This window comes from Ranitomeya imitator, chromosome 2, assembly GCF_032444005.1.
Source record: "Ranitomeya imitator isolate aRanImi1 chromosome 2, aRanImi1.pri, whole genome shotgun sequence".
Taxonomy (NCBI): domain Eukaryota; kingdom Metazoa; phylum Chordata; class Amphibia; order Anura; family Dendrobatidae; genus Ranitomeya; species Ranitomeya imitator.
Window position 1 is genome coordinate 1,620,841 of NC_091283.1, and position 18,451 is coordinate 1,639,291.

General features: G+C 39.3%; 1 protein-coding gene across 4 annotated transcripts in view; it reads left to right on the plus strand.

The window, feature by feature from the left end:
* The window catches only part of DIAPH2 (diaphanous related formin 2), a 1,874,941-nt gene that overhangs the window by 159,404 nt on the left and 1,697,086 nt on the right, over window positions 1–18,451 (plus strand). For 3 of the 4 annotated variants that reach the window (XM_069746079.1, XM_069746081.1, XM_069746082.1), the window contains one exon: window positions 11,698–11,718. The exons of the other annotated variant lie outside the window; for it this stretch is intronic. In XM_069746079.1, the coding sequence (XP_069602180.1) occupies window positions 11,698–11,718 (21 nt within the window). The remainder of the gene's footprint in view (window positions 1–11,697; window positions 11,719–18,451) is intronic. 4 annotated transcript variants of the gene reach the window in all.

Genomic DNA, 18,451 nt, shown 5'->3' on the forward strand with positions numbered 1-18,451 from the left:
ACTCCTAATATTACCTGTAGTATCATCATCACTAATACTACTACTCCTAATATTACCTGTAGTATCATCATCACTAATACTACTACTCCTAATAATACCTGTAGTATCATCATCACTAATACTACTACTCCTACTATTACCCGTAGTGTCATCATCACTAATACTACTACTCCTAATATTACCCGTAGTATCATCATCACTAATACTACTACTCCTACTATTACCTGTAGTGTCATCATCACTAATACTACTACTCCTAATATTACCCGTAGTATCATCATCACTAATACTACTACTCCTACTATTACCTGTAGTATCATCATCACTAATACTACTACTCCTAATATTACCCGTAGTATCATCATCACTAATACTACTACTCCTACTATTACCTGTAGTGTCATCATCACTAATACTACTACTCCTAATATTACCTGTAGTGTCATCATCACTAATACTACTACTCTTAATATTACCTGTAGTATCATCATCACTAATACTACTACTCCTACTATTACCTGTAGTATCATCATCACTAATACTACTACTCCTAATATTACCCGTAGTATCATCATCACTAATACTACTACTCCTACTATTACCTGTAGTGTCATCATCACTAATACTACTACTCCTAATATTACCTGTAGTGTCATCATCACTAATACTACTACTCTTAATATTACCTGTAGTATCATCATCACTAATACTACTACTCCTACTATTACCTGTAGTATCATCATCACTAATACTACTACTCCTAATATTACCCGTAGTATCATCATCACTAATACTACTACTCCTACTATTACCTGTAGTGTCATCATCACTAATACTACTACTCCTAATATTACCTGTAGTGTCATCATCACTAATACTACTACTCTTAATATTACCTGTAGTGTCATCATCACTAATACTACTACTCCTAATATTACCCGTAGTATCATCATCACTAATACTACTACTCCTACTATTACCTGTAGTGTCATCATCACTAATACTACTACTCCTAATATTACCTGTAGTGTCATCATCACTAATACTACTACTCTTAATATTACCTGTAGTATCATCATCACTAATACTACTACTCCTAATATTACCCGTAGTATCATCATCACTAATACTACTACTCCTAATATTACCTGTAGTGTCATCATCACTAATACTACTACTCCTAATAATACCCGTAGTATCATCATCACTAATACTACTACTCCTAATATTACCCGTAGTATCATCATCACTAATACTACTACTCCTAATAATACCCATAGTATCATCATCACTAATACTACTACTCCTAATATTACCTGTAGTGTCATCATCACTAATACTACTACTCCTACTATTACCTGTAGTGTCATCATCACTAATACTACTACTCCTAATAATACCTGTAGTATCATCATCACTAATACTACTACTCCTAATAATACCTGTAGTATAATCATCACTAATACTACTACTCCTAATATTACCCGTAGTATCATCATCACTAATACTACTACTCCTAATATTACCTGTAGTATCATCATCACTAATACTACTACTCCTACTATTACCTGTAGTATCATCATCACTAATACTACTACTCCTAATATTACCTGTAGTATCATCATCACTAATACTACTACTCCTAATATTACCTGTAGTATCATCATCACTAATACTACTACTCCTAATATTACCCGTAGTATCATCATCACTAATACTACTACTCCTAATATTACCTGTAGTGTCATCATCACTAATACTACTACTCCTACTATTACCTGTAGTGTCATCATCACTAATACTACTACTCCTAATAATACCTGTAGTATAATCATCACTAATACTACTACTCCTAATATTACCCGTAGTATCATCATCACTAATACTACTACTCCTACTATTACCTGTAGTATCATCATCACTAATACTACTACTCCTAATATTACCTGTAGTGTCATCATCACTAATACTACTACTCCTAATAATACCTGTAGTATCATCATCACTAATACTACTACTCCTAATAATACCTGTAGTATAATCATCACTAATACTACTACTCCTAATATTACCCGTAGTATCATCATCACTAATACTACTACTCCTACTATTACCTGTAGTATCATCATCACTAATACTACTACTCCTAATATTACCTGTAGTGTCATCATCACTAATACTACTACTCCTAATAATACCTGTAGTATCATCATCACTAATACTACTACTCCTAATAATACCTGTAGTATAATCATCACTAATACTACTACTCCTAATATTACCTGTAGTGTCATCATCACTAATACTACTACTCCTAATATTACCTGTAGTATAATCATCACTAATACTACTACTCCTAATATTACCTGTAGTGTCATCATCACTAATACTACTACTCCTAATATTACCTGTAGTGTCATCATCACTAATACTACTACTCCTACCATTACCTGTAGTATCATCATCACTAATACTACTACTCCTAATATTACCTGTAGTGTCATCATCACTAATACTACTACTCCTAATATTACCCGTAGTATCATCATCACTAATACTACTACTCCTAATATTACCTGTAGTATCATCATCACTAATACTACTACTCCTAATAATACCTGTAGTATCATCATCACTAATACTACTACTCCTAATATTACCTGTAGTATCATCATCACTAATACTACTACTCCTAATATTACCCGTAGTATCATCATCACTAATACTACTACTCCTAATATTACCCGTAGTATCATCATCACTAATACTACTACTCCTAATATTACCTGTAGTGTCATCATCACTAATACTACTACTCCTAATAATACCTGTAGTGTCATCATCACTAATACTACTACTCCTAATAATACCTGTAGTATAATCATCACTAATACTACTACTCCTAATAATACCCGTAGTATCATCATCACTAATACTACTACTCCTACTATTACCTGTAGTGTCATCATCACTAATACTACTACTCCTAATATTACCTGTAGTATCATCATCACTAATACTACTACTCCTAATATTACCCGTAGTATCATCATCACTAATACTACTACTCCTAATATTACCTGTAGTGTCATCATCACTAATACTACTACTCCTACTATTACCTGTAGTATCATCATCACTAATACTACTACTCCTACTATTACCCGTAGTATCATCACTAATACTACTACTCCTAATACCTGTAGTATTATCATCATTAATACTACTACTCCTAATATTACCTGTAGTATCATCATCACTAATACTACTACTCCTAATAATACCTGTAGTATCATCATCACTAATACTACTACTCCTAATATTACCTGTAGTGTCATCATCACTAATACTACTACTCCTACTATTACCTGTAGTGTCATCATCACTAATACTACTACTCCTAATATTACCTGTAGTATCATCATCACTAATACCACTACTCCTAATAATACCCGTAGTATGATCATCACTAATACTACTACTCCTAATATTACCTGTAGTATCATCATCACTAATACTACTACTCCTAATAATACCTGTAGTATAATCATCACTAATACTACTACTCCTAATATTACCTGTAGTATCATCATCACTAATACTACTACTCCTAATAATACCTGTAGTGTCATCATCACTAATACTACTACTCCTAATATTACCTGTAGTGTCATCATCACTAATACTACTACTCCTACTGTTACCTGTAGTGTCATCATCACTAATACTACTACTCCTAATAATACCCGTAGTATCATCATCACTAATACTACTACTCCTAATATTACCTGTAGTATAATCATCACTAATACTACTACTCCTACTATTACCCGTAGTATCATCATCACTAATACTACTACTCCTAATATTACCTGTAGTATAATCATCACTAATACTACTACTCCTACTATTACCCGTAGTATCATCATCACTAATACTACTACTCCTAATAATACCTGTAGTGTCATCATCACTAATACTACTACTCCTAATAATACCTGTAGTATAATCATCACTAATACTACTACTCCTAATAATACCCGTAGTATCATCATCACTAATACTACTACTCCTAATATTACCTGTAGTGTCATCATCACTAATACTACTACTCCTACTGTTACCTGTAGTGTCATCATCACTAATACTACTACTCCTACTATTACCTGTAGTGTCATCATCACTAATACTACTACTCCTAATATTACCTGTAGTATCATCATCACTAATACTACTACTCCTAATATTACCTGTAGTATCATCATCACTAATACTACTACTCCTAATATTACCTGTAGTATCATCATCACTAATACTACTACTCCTAATAATACCCGTAGTATCATCATCACTAATACTACTACTCCTAATAATACCTGTAGTATAATCATCACTAATACTACTACTCCTAATAATACCTGTAGTATCATCATCACTAATACTACTACTCCTAATAATACCTGTAGTATAATCATCACTAATACTACTACTCCTAATAATACCCGTAGTATCATCATCACTAATACTACTACTCCTACTATTACCTGTAGTATCATCATCACTAATACTACTACTCCTAATAATACCCGTAGTATCATCATCACTAATACTACTACTCCTAATAATACCTGTAGTATAATCATCACTAATACTACTACTCCTAATAATACCTGTAGTATCATCATCACTAATACTACTACTCCTAATAATACCTGTAGTATAATCATCACTAATACTACTACTCCTAATAATACCCGTAGTATCATCATCACTAATACTACTACTCCTAATATTACCTGTAGTATCATCATCACGAATACTACTACTCCTAATATTACCCGTAGTATCATCATCACTAATACTACTACTCCTACTATTACCCGTAGTATCATCATCACTAATACTACTACTCCTAATAATACCCGTAGTATCATCATCACGAATACTACTACTCCTAATATTAGCCGTAGTATCATCATCACTAATACTACTACTCCTACTATTACCCGTAGTATCATCATCACTAATACTACTACTCCTACTATTACCCGTAGTATCATCATCACTAATACTACTACTCCTAATAATACCCGTAGTATCATCATCACTAATACTACTACTCCTAATATTACCTGTAGTATCATCATCACTAATACCACTACTCCTAATAATACCCGTAGTATCATCATCACTAATACTACTACTCCTACTATTACCCGTAGTATCATCATCACTAATACTACTACTCCTAATAATACCCGTAGTATCATCATCACTAATACTACTACTCCTAATAATACCCGTAGTATCATCATCACTAATACTACTACTCCTAATATTACCTGTAGTATCATCATCACTAATACTACTACTCCTACTATTACCCGTAGTATCATCATCACTAATACTACTACTCCTAATATTACCTGTAGTATCATCATCACTAATACTACTACTCCTACTATTACCTGTAGTATCATCATCACTAATACTACTACTCCTACTATTACCCGTAGTATCATCATCACTAATACTACTACTCCTAATATTACCCGTAGTATCATCATCACTAATACTACTACTCCTACTATTACCTGTAGTATCATCATCACTAATACTACTACTCCTAATATTACCCGTAGTATCATCATCACTAATACTACTACTCCTACTATTACCTGTAGTATCATCATCACTAATACTACTACTCCTACTATTACCCGTAGTATCATCATCACTAATACTACTACTCCTAATAATACCCGTAGTATCATCATCACTAATACTACTACTCCTACTATTACCCGTAGTATCATCATCACTAATACTACTACTCCTAATAATACCCGTAGTATCATCATCACTAATACTACTACTCCTAATATTACCCGTAGTATCATCATCACTAATACTACTACTCCTAATATTACCTGTAGTATCATCATGACTAATACCACTACTCCTACTATTACCTGTAGTATCATCATCACTAATACCACTACTCCTACTATTACCCGTAGTATCATCATCACTAATACTACTACTCCTAATAATACCCGTAGTATCATCATCACTAATACTACTACTCCTAATAATACCCGTAGTATCATCATCACTAATACTACTACTCCTACTATTACCTGTAGTATCATCATCACTAATACTACTACTCCTACTATTACCCGTAGTATCATCATCACTAATACTACTACTCCTAATAATACCCGTAGTATCATCATCACTAATACTACTACTCCTACTATTACCCGTAGTATCATCATCACTAATACTACTACTCCTAATAATACCCGTAGTATCATCATCACTAATACTACTACTCCTACTATTACCTGTAGTATCATCATCACTAATACTACTACTCCTACTATTACCCGTAGTATCATCATCACTAATACTACTACTCCTAATATTACCTGTAGTATCATCATCACTAATACTACTCCTACTATTACCCGTAGTATCATCATCACTAATACTACTACTCCTAATAATACCCGTAGTATCATCATCACTAATACTACTACTCCTAATAATACCCGTAGTATCATCATCACTAATACTACTCCTAATAATACCTGTAGTATCATCATCACTAATACTACTACTCCTAATATTACCTGTAGTATCATCATCACTAATACTACTACTCCTACTATTACCCGTAGTATCATCATCACTAATACTACTACTCCTAATATTACCTGTAGTATCATCATCACTAATACTACTCCTACTATTACCCGTAGTATCATCATCACTAATACTACTACTCCTAATAATACCCGTAGTATCATCATCACTAATACTACTACTCCTAATAATACCCGTAGTATCATCATCACTAATACTACTACTCCTAATAATACCCGTAGTATCATCATCACTAATACTACTACTCCTAATAATACCCGTAGTATCATCATCACTAATACTACTACTCCTAATACCTGTAGTATAATCATCACTAATACTACTACTTCTAATATTACCTGTAGTATCATCATCACTAATACTACTACTCCTAATATTACCTGTAGTATCATCATCACTAATACTACTACTCCTAATATTACCTGTAGTATCATCATCACTAATACTACTACTCCTACTATTACCCGTAGTATCATCATCACTAATACTACTACTCCTAATATTACCTGTAGTATCATCATCACTAATACTACTACTCCTAATATTACCTGTAGTATCATCATCACTAATACTACTCCTACTATTACCCGTAGTATCATCATCACTAATACTACTACTCCTAATAATACCCGTAGTATCATCATCACTAATACTACTACTCCTAATAATACCCGTAGTATCATCATCACTAATACTACTCCTAATATTACCTGTAGTATCATCATCACTAATACTACTACTCCTAATATTACCTGTAGTATCATCATCACTAATACTACTCCTAATATTACCCGTAGTATCATCATCACTAATACGACTACTCCTAATATTACCTGTAGTATCATCATCACTACTACTCCTAATATTACCTGTAGTATCATCATCACTAATACTACTACTCCTAATATTACCTGTAGTATCATCATCACTAATACTACTACTCCTACTATTACCTGTAGTGTCATCACTAATACCACTACTCCTAATATTACCTGTAGTGTCATCATCACTAATACTACTACTCCTAATATTACCTGTAGTATCATCATCACTAATACTACTCCTAATATTACCCGTAGTATCATCATCACTAATACGACTACTCCTAATATTACCTGTAGTATCATCATCACTACTACTCCTAATATTACCTGTAGTATCATCATCACTAATACTACTACTCCTAATATTACCTGTAGTATCATCATCACTAATACCACTACTCCTACTATTACCTGTAGTGTCATCACTAATACCACTACTCCTAATATTACCTGTAGTGTCATCATCACTAATACTACTACTCCTAATATTACCTGTAGTATCATCATCACTAATACTACTACTCCTAATAATACCCGTAGTATCATCATCACTAATACTACTACTCCTAATATTACCCGTAGTATCATCATCACTAATACCACTACTCCTAATATTACCTGTAGTATCATCATCACGAATACTACTACTCCTAATATTACCCGTAGTATCATCATCACTAATACTCCTACTATTACCTGTAGTATCATCATCACTAATACTCCTATTACCTGTATCATCATCACTAATACTACTGCTCCTAATATTACCTGTAGTATCATCATCACTAATACTCCTATTACCTGTATCATCATCACTAATACCACTACTCCTAATATTACCTGTAGTATCATCATCACTAATACCACTACTCCTACTATTACCTGTAGTGTCATCACTAATACCACTACTCCTAATATTACCTGTAGTGTCATCATCACTAATACCACTACTCCTAATATTACCTGTAGTATCATCATCACTAATACTACTACTCCTAATAATACCCGTAGTATCATCATCACTAATACTACTACTCCTAATATTACCCGTAGTATCATCATCACTAATACCACTACTCCTAATATTACCCGTAGTATCATCATCATTAATACTACTACTCCTAATATTACCTGTAGTATCATCATCACTAATACCACTACTCCTAATATTACCTGTAGTATCATCATCACTAATACCACTACTCCTACTATTACCTGTAGTGTCATCACTAATACCACTACTCCTAATATTACCTGTAGTGTCATCATCACTAATACTACTACTCCTAATATTACCTGTAGTATCATCATCACTAATACTACTACTCCTAATAATACCCGTAGTATCATCATCACTAATACTACTACTCCTAATATTACCCGTAGTATCATCATCACTAATACCACTACTCCTAATATTACCTGTAGTATCATCATCACGAATACTACTACTCCTAATATTACCCGTAGTATCATCATCACTAATACTCCTACTATTACCTGTAGTATCATCATCACTAATACTCCTATTACCTGTATCATCATCACTAATACTACTGCTCCTAATATTACCTGTAGTATCATCATCACTAATACTCCTATTACCTGTATCATCATCACTAATACCACTACTCCTAATATTACCTGTAGTATCATCATCACTAATACCACTACTCCTAATATTACCTGTAGTGTCATCATCACTAATACCACTACTCCTAATATTACCTGTAGTATCATCATCACTAATACTACTACTCCTAATAATACCCGTAGTATCATCATCACTAATACTACTACTCCTAATATTACCCGTAGTATCATCATCACGAATACTACTACTCCTAATATTACCCGTAGTATCATCATCACTAATACCACTACTCCTAATATTACCTGTAGTATCATCATCACGAATACTACTACTCCTAATATTACCTGTAGTATCATCATCACTAATACCACTACTCCTAATATTACCCGTAGTATCATCATCACTAATGCTACTACTCCTACTATTACCCGTAGTATCATCATCACTAATACTCCTATTACCTGTATCATCATCACTAATACTACTACTCCTAATATTACCTGTAGTATCATCATCACTAATACTACTACTCCAACTATTACCCGTAGTATCATCATCACTAATACTACTACTCCTAATATTACCTGTAGTATCATCATCACTAATACTACTACTCCTAATATTACCCGTAGTATCATCATCACTAATACTCCTAATATTACCCGTAGTATCATCATCACTAATACTCCTACTATTACCCGTAGTATCATCATCACTAATACTACTACTCCTACTATTACCCGTAGTATCATCATCACTAATACCACTACTCCTAATATTACCCGTAGTATCATCATCACTAATACTACTACTCCTAATATTACCCGTAGTATCATCATCACTAATACTACTACTCCTAATATTACCCGTAGTATCATCACTAATACTACTACTCCTAATATTACCTGTAGTATCATCACTAATACTACTACTCCTAATATTACCTGTAGTATCATCATCACTAATACTACTACTCCTACTATTTCCTGTAGTATCATCATCACTAATACTACTACTCCTACTATTACCTGTAGTATCATCATCACTAATACTACTACTCCTAATATTACCCGTAGTATCATCATCACTAATACTACTACTCCTACTATTACCTGTAGTATCATCATCACTAATACTCCTATTACCTGTATCATCATCACTAATACTACTACTCCTAATATTACCTGTAGTATCATCATCACTAATACTACTACTATTACCCGTAGTATCATCATCACTAATACTCCTACTATTACCTGTAGTATCATCATCACTAATACTACTACTCCTATTACCTGTATCATCATCACTAATACTACTACTCCTAATAATACCCGTAGTATCATCATCACTAATACTACTGCTCCTAATATTACCCGTAGTATCATCATCACTAATACTACTACTCCAACTATTACCTGTAGTATCATCATCACTAATACTACTACTCCTAATATTACCTGTAGTATCATCATCACTAATACTACTACTCCTACTATTACCTGTAGTGTCATCATCACTAATACTACTGCTCCTACTATTACCTGTAGTGTCATCATCACTAATACTACTACTCCTAATATTACCTGTAGTATCATCATCACTAATACTACTGCTCCTAATATTACCTGTAGTATCATCATCACTAATACTACTACTCCTACTATTACCTGTAGTGTCATCATCACTAATACTACTACTCCTACTGTTACCTGTAGTATCATCATCACTAATACTACTACTCCTAATATTACCTGTAGTATCATCATCACTAATACTACTACTCCTACTATTACCTGTAGTATAATCATCACTAATACTCCTACTATTACCTGTAGTATCATCATCACTAATACCACTACTCCTAATATTACCCGTAGTATCATCATCACTAATACTACTGCTCCTAATATTACCTGTAGTATCATCATCACTAATACTACTACTCCTAATATTACCTGTAGTATCATCATCACTAATACTCCTACTATTACCTGTAGTATCATCATCACTAATACTCCTATTACCTGTATCATCATCACTAATACTACTGCTCCTAATATTACCTGTAGTATCATCATCACTAATACTCCTATTACCTGTATCATCATCACTAATACTACTGCTCCTAATATTACCTGTAGTATCATCATCACTAATACTCCTACTATTACCTGTAGTATCATCATCACTAATACTCCTATTACCTGTATCATCATCACTAATACTACTGCTCCTAATATTACCTGTAGTATCATCATCACTAATACTCCTACTATTACCTGTAGTATCATCATCACTAATACTCCTATTACCTGTATCATCATCACTAATACCACTACTCCTAATATTACCTGTAGTGTCATCATCACTAATACTATAGCTTCTATTATCAGGACGATTATTACCGCCCGGCCGCCATCTTTTTGATCGTTTGTACATTCTCCTTGTGACGCTGGCAGGACGTGATCCCTTCGCCTGGTAGAAGTGATGATGGCAGCCGTTTGCCGCAGCGTGTGACCGCGGCCGCACTGTGTCCATCTGCCGGAATGTGCTACTAACTTGCTGTTTCTTTTTCTCATCCCTCCGCGCTGACCCTGCATGCAGATAACGGGGAGTAAAGCCGCGGTGAGTAACCACTTCTGTTCTGTGTACCTTATGATTAATGTCCTGTGAAAGTGAGTCCGAGCCGTCAGGAAAGGTCCTGGTCCCAGAACCGTGGACCCCGCAGGAGAATCCCGGGGCCGTTATGGCGGCCTGTGCTCTGTGTGCGGATGGTGGCTGTGATGTTCTGCTGATGGTCTCCAGACAGGATGGCATGGTGGAGGGTCCATATACCCCTGGGAGTGGGGGGTGTATTGCTGTGTGCTCTATATACAAGGAGAGGCTCCCGGTGCTCAGTAGATGAGGTTTTTACTTATTTGTGTTTTCCCCGCGTTTATCATGTTGTCATACACATCATCGCTGTCCCGCTGCCTTCGACTCCAGGACCCCAGAGCCCTGCAAAGCAACAGGGCTAGCCCCCAAGCCTCCGTAGAGTGCTACCCCCCAAGCCTCCGTAGAGTGCTACCCCCGAGCCTCCGTAGGGTGCTACCCCCTGAGCCACCGTAGAGCGCTACTCCCCGAGGCTCTGTAGAGCGCTACCCCCTGAGCCTCTGTAGAGCGCTACCCCCTGAGCCTCTGTAGAGTGCTATCCCCTGAGCCTCTGTAGAGTGCTACCCCGAGCCTCCGTAGAGGGCCACCATAGAGCGCTACCCCCGAGCCTCCGTAGAGTGCTACCCCCGAGCCACCGTAGAGGGCTACCCCCCTGAGCCCCTGTAGAGAGCTACCCCCCGAGCCTCTGTAGAGGGCTATCCCCCTGAGCCTCTGTACAGTGCTACCCCCTGAGCCTTAATAGAGGGCTATCCCCCTGAGCCTCCATAGAGTGCTGCCCCCGAGCCTCCGTAGAGTGCTACCCCCGAGCCTCTGTAGAGGGCCACCATAGAGCGCTACCCCCGAGCCTCTGTAGAGCGCTACCCCCCGAGCCTCTGTAAAGGGCTACCCCCCCGAGCCTCCGTAGAGTGCTACCCCCGAGCCACCGTAGAGGGCTACCCCCCTGAGCCCCTGTAGAGGGCTACCCCCCGAGCCTCTGTAGAGGGCTATCCCCCTGAGCCTCTGTACAGTGCTACCCCCTGAGCCTCCATAGAGGGCTATCCCCCTGAGCCTCCATAGAGTGCTGCCCCCGAGCCTCCGTAGAGTGCTACCCCCGAGCCTCTGTAGAGGGCCACCATAGAGCGCTACCCCGAGCCTCTGTAGAGCGCTACCCCCGAGCCTCTGTAGAGGGCTACCCCCCGAGCCTCTGTAGAGGGCTACCCCCCGAGCCTCCGTAGAGCGCTACCCCCCGAGCCTCTGTAGAGGGCTACCCCCCGAGCCTCCGTAGAGTGCTACCCCCGAGCCTCTGTAGAGGGCCACCATAGAGCGCTACCCCCGAGCCTCTGTAGAGCGCTACCCCCCGAGCCTCTGAAGAGGGCTACCCCCCCGAGCCTCCGTAGAGGGCCACCATAGAGCGCTACCCCCGAGCCTCTGTAGAGGGCTACCCCTCGAGCCTCTGTAGAGGGCTACCCCCCGAGCCCCTGCAGAGCGCTACCCCCGAGCCTCTGTAGAGCGCTACCCCCCGAGCCTCCGTAGAGTGCTACCCCCAAGCCACCGTAGAGGGCTACCCCCCTGAGCCTCTGTAGAGGGCTACCCCCGAGCCTCTGTAGAGGGCTATCCCCCTGAGCCTCTGTACAGTGCTACCCCCTGAGCCTCCATAGAGGGCTATCCCCCTGAGCCTCCATAGAGTGCTACCCCCGAGCCTCCGTAGAGCGCTACCCCCGAGCCTCCGTAGAGCGCTACCCCCGAGCCTCCGTAGAGCGCTACCCCCCGAGTCTCCGTAGAGCGCTACCCCCCGAGCCTCCGTAGAGCGCTACCCCCGAGACTCTGTGGAGGGCTAAAGCAGTCATCAAAGCAAAAGGTGGCTACTTTGAAGAACCTAGAATATAAGACATATTTTTAGTTGTTTCACACTTTTTTGTTAAGTATATAATTCCACATGTGTTAATTCATAGTTTTGATGCCTTCAGAGTGAATGTACAATTTTCATAGTCATGAAAATACAGAAAAATCTTTAAATGAGGTGTGTCCAAACTTTTGGTCTGTACTGTATTTATTGGAATATAACTTTAGAACAAAAAAGTTTTTCATATTTCCAGTTTACTATACACTCTGCAGTAAGTGGAAAAAAACAGTTTTGAACAAGAATGTACTGAATAGTATTTGTGCAGTCTATGAATTTGTTCTGATAAATAGTATCGCCTCCATCAGATCCTCCTCCATAGATGACCTCACATCTGACCTAATTATTTTAAGGCCGGAGAACGACCTCTCTGCACTAACTTGGGTTGGTGGTAAAGCAGTGACCACTCGGGCGACATCTCTAACAATTTCATGGTACAGAGGAATTGCCTCGTGCAGTCAGTTTTGATGAACGATTGAATTCTTCTACTTCTTTGAGAGCAAGTGAAAAATGTTGCTGAAATCTGGTCAATCTGTTTTCTATTGCAGTGGAATCTTTTTCCCTGAGACTACGCTTTGCCTGCTCCATGTCGTCCAAATAATTGTCAAAATTAAACTCCTCATCTGATGAGGATGAAGGAACAGCAGAAGCAGCAGCACTGGCAGGAGCCGAGTCCTCCTGCTCTTGGCCGTCCTGTAGCCACTCATCCTAACTGCTCCCTCAATCAGAGCTTCTTTTCCTTTAGTTAGCTGTTGATCATCCTGCAATATATGATGACTCTGGTCCACATAAACAGCCGCCAGAAGAATTTTATTTTCTAATAGCAGTGTCTCCGTTTTATTGAAGCAGCAATGCCATCTGCGATTAAACCTCCTCTTTGGGACAGGCAAAACAACAAGTTCTTCCACTCCTTTATAAAAATGCCAGGAGTTAAATCCTCAGCTTGTAACTTTTTAGTCACTGTAAATGGGTGATGAAGAAATTCCTTCAATTCAGCCACCTCTGTCCATTGATCTTCATGTAGTTTTACCTGAGGGTTGGCTGTATCTACAAGGAAGGGTTTCAGCTCATGCAGTCGCTCAATCATTAAATAGGTGCTGCCCCACCGAGGGGCTTGATCCACAATTGCCCCTTTTCCAGCACATCTCTTCAAGATGGAATCAATTTTAGGGGTTCTGGCAGCAAAAGCCAATTTCATCACTTTGCTAATCAGAGTTCCAGCATGTCCCTCTTTCAGACTCTTTCCCAGCTGCAGCGTGTGCACAACACAGCACATGTGATGAATAGGAAAGAGGTGTGAAGCAGCTTCAACAAGATCATCTAATTGTAAATAATCATGTTGCTGTTCTTCTGTAGTAATATCTGTTTGATCCTCCGTTATGGGAACAGGACTGTGGCCTTCATTTTCACCATACTGAATGTGAAATGTTCTTCTAGCTGCTGTTCACCTTAATTATTCTCATTCATCAGTTTAATTGTACTTACCATGTTTGCAGCATTATCAGTTACAATAGCAAGAACCTGTTCTTTTTTGAGTTCATAATCTTGCAGAACTTTTTCCACTAAGGTCTGGAGAAACTGGCTGCTGTGAAGAGCTTTAGTATCTTTTACTGTCAGCGTCTTAGTAACAATTTTTTTTGTTGTCACAAACATATTGAACGTTGACAGCAAAATAATTCACTCTGTGACGTGTGCAGACATCCATTTTAAGAAACACAAAGCATCTCTTGAGTCTTTTTAAGATCTTCCTTTTGGTTAAGGGCTTCTTCAATCACTAATTTTCTAATACTTTCTCTTTCAAGAGAAACACCAAGTTTGTGGGTCATTGCTCCATTAAGAGCTGTAATAGCTTGTCATGCAAATAATGATAATGGTACACAGTCGTTCACAACAAGCTCGATGAGCTCTCACACATCTGCTGTCATTGTTACAGTAACTTTGTCACTTACAAAATATCTTGTAACGGATGTTTGAGACGCTCTTTCCTCCTCCTTTGCCTGGCGGGAAGTGCTGGTCTCTGGTTTCTTGGTGCTGCTGTGATCTGTTTCAATCACAGCTTTGTAAAATATGGGTGGCAGCATTGTAAATGTCTACTTAGATTGGAATCTCTTGAAGGAGCATTTTTATCACTGCCTGAGTATGCACTGATTTTGGCATCACAGTATTTGTTTTCATCTGGGTCACTCATACACTGACACACAAAATGTTTTTTATCTTGAGTCACTGTAAAATGCTCAAATACAGCTGACTTCATAAGATGCTTCTTGGACACTATGTAATTATGTAAATTCGCTCTCAAAATAATTTTGTTTTAAGGTATATTGTAATTCTTGCAAGAATAGGGAATCATGCACTGTATAATTTAGGATAGCAATAAAACAATCTTTGCATAAATCAATAGGACAGATAAGTAAAGTTTGTAAAATATGTTAGATAGCTTTATGCTGAACTGTCAACGTCAGGCTTATCTCAGTGTACAGCTCACTAAATGCTTAACATCATATTTCTTCACAGTCTAGGGAGGAGGGAGGGTTCATGTTTGAGCTGAATAATATTGCAGAACACACACACAAATATATATGTTCTGATCGATCCTGTTACTGTATTTCTGAATTTGAGATGTTAGAAAACAGTTTTTCCCCTTATAGTCTATGTATAGTGTATATAAGGCGTCAGGGCAGCTAGTTTCTCCAAACATGAGCTAAGAGGAAAAGAAACTAACATCAAGAATACAAAGACAACATATACTGGACTATTGATTTATGCACAGTTTATTGGAAGTGCTTACCTTCTTTAATCCTGCTTTCCTGTTCACACCAGAAGTTCTGAGATGAATGCAGGCATTCCTTCCCTGTGTGTTTGTTATTTTTTCCCTTTATCTGTAGAGGAGGAGCCTCATTACTTATCATGAATATAAACTGCAGCGCAGATTCATGTCAGCTAAAAGTCTAGACCTTAGGAATAGGACAGAGATTTATAGGACATTTCATAACTTTCCCAAATTCTTATGATAAAAATATTCTCCACAAACTGCATTGAACTACTGTACCCAATTTATTATATATTTTAGGAGTCAGAGATGGCCCATTTTATACTGACTCCAACTCCACCAAAATGGGCTCAGACTCCGATTCCACAGCCCTGCGAGCCACCATAGAGCGCTAACCCCTGAGCAACCGTAGAGCGCTACCCCCCGAGCCACCGTAGAGCGCGAACCCCCCGAGCCACCATAGAGCGCTACCCCTGAGCCACCGTAGAGCGCTAACCCCCGAGCCACCGTAGAGCGTTACCCCTGAGCCACCGTAGAGCGCTACCCCTGAGCCACCGTAGAGCGCTAACCCCCCGAGCCACCATAGAGCGCTACCCCTGAGCCACCGTAGAGCGCTAACCCCTGAGCCACCGTAGAGCGCTGATGCCGGATGTGTGCAGATGTTACTGCATAGTGGAGGGGATTTCCTGAAATCCAGTCTCCACTATGCGGTAAAACACGCAGGCGGCGGACCCGCGGAAACAGACATGCGGCGCGTCTTTCCAGAACGCAGCATGTGTTTACAATGCGGCGACGCTCCATTGCCGCACCGTAAGTTTACCATAGACTATCATTAGATGCAGTAAAACCACATCTAATGATTAGTCACATGCGTAATAACTGCGTAAACGCAGCTTACTACGCATGTCTACTAGCTTACCTGTCCCGCCGCCGGAAGTCCCGCGTTCACTGCAGTTCTCGCGATAACTTAGCTTACCGCGAAAACTACCGTGCAAGTGACCGGGGGTTATCTCCGGTCACTAGTCCGGTTCTCACGGTCAGCCGATTGTGAGAACGATGCAGTGTAAGGCTGCGTGTCCACGTTCAGGATGGATGGCGGTATCGTCGGAGCGGCAAACCCGCTCTGCGGTAAGCCCCGCCCCCTTTCTGGGACGCGATGATGCCGGATGTGTTCACAGCACACATCCGGCATCATCGCTCCCCACCATAGCGCCCTGTGCTATATCTTGCGGCGACACAGCGTCGCCGCAAGATATACGGACATGCTGCGATCTGAAAAGACGCGCAGCATGTCCGGAGTCGCAGGGCCGCCGCGTGCGTGTTATCACGCATAGTGGAGACGGGATTTCATTCAATCCCCTCCACTATGCTGTAACATCTGGACGCTGCGTGTCTGACGCTGCGGCTCTATGCAGCGTCAGACACGCAGCGTTTCCTGCACGTGGACACATACCCTAAGACATCGCTGGAGAGTTATCTCTGGTGATCATCTACAAGCTCTGCTATGTCTGGATGTCAAGCATCCAGGTGTAGCAGAGCTGAACTCGTCATGGGACACTCGTTATTAAGGACTAAGACTAATCAGGGAGTATACTGTTGGTTTATTTTTATTTTTTTCAGAAGATCGATGGCTTCGCTTGGATTACCAGTATAATAAAGATGACAAAACTGTGGTGGTTTATTTCATTAAAATACTTTGTTCTGCATGTGTGTGTTTTTTTAATCCTTTCATAACTATAGGATTATTAAAGGGAACTTGTCACCCCGAAAATCGCGGGTGAGGTAAGCCCACCGGCATCAAGGGCTTATCTGCAGCATTCCCGATGTTACCTGAAAAAGACGTTAGATTATACTCACCCAGGGGCGGTCCCGCTGCTGGTCCGGTCGGATGGGCGTCTCCGGTCCGCTGCGGCGCCTCCCATCTTCTTTCCATGACGTCCTCTTCTGATCTTCAGCCACGGCTCCGGCGCAGGCGTACTTTGCTCTGCCCTGTTGAGGGCAGAGCAAAGTACTGCAGTGCGCAGGCGTCGGGCCTCTGACCTTTCCGGCGCCTGCGC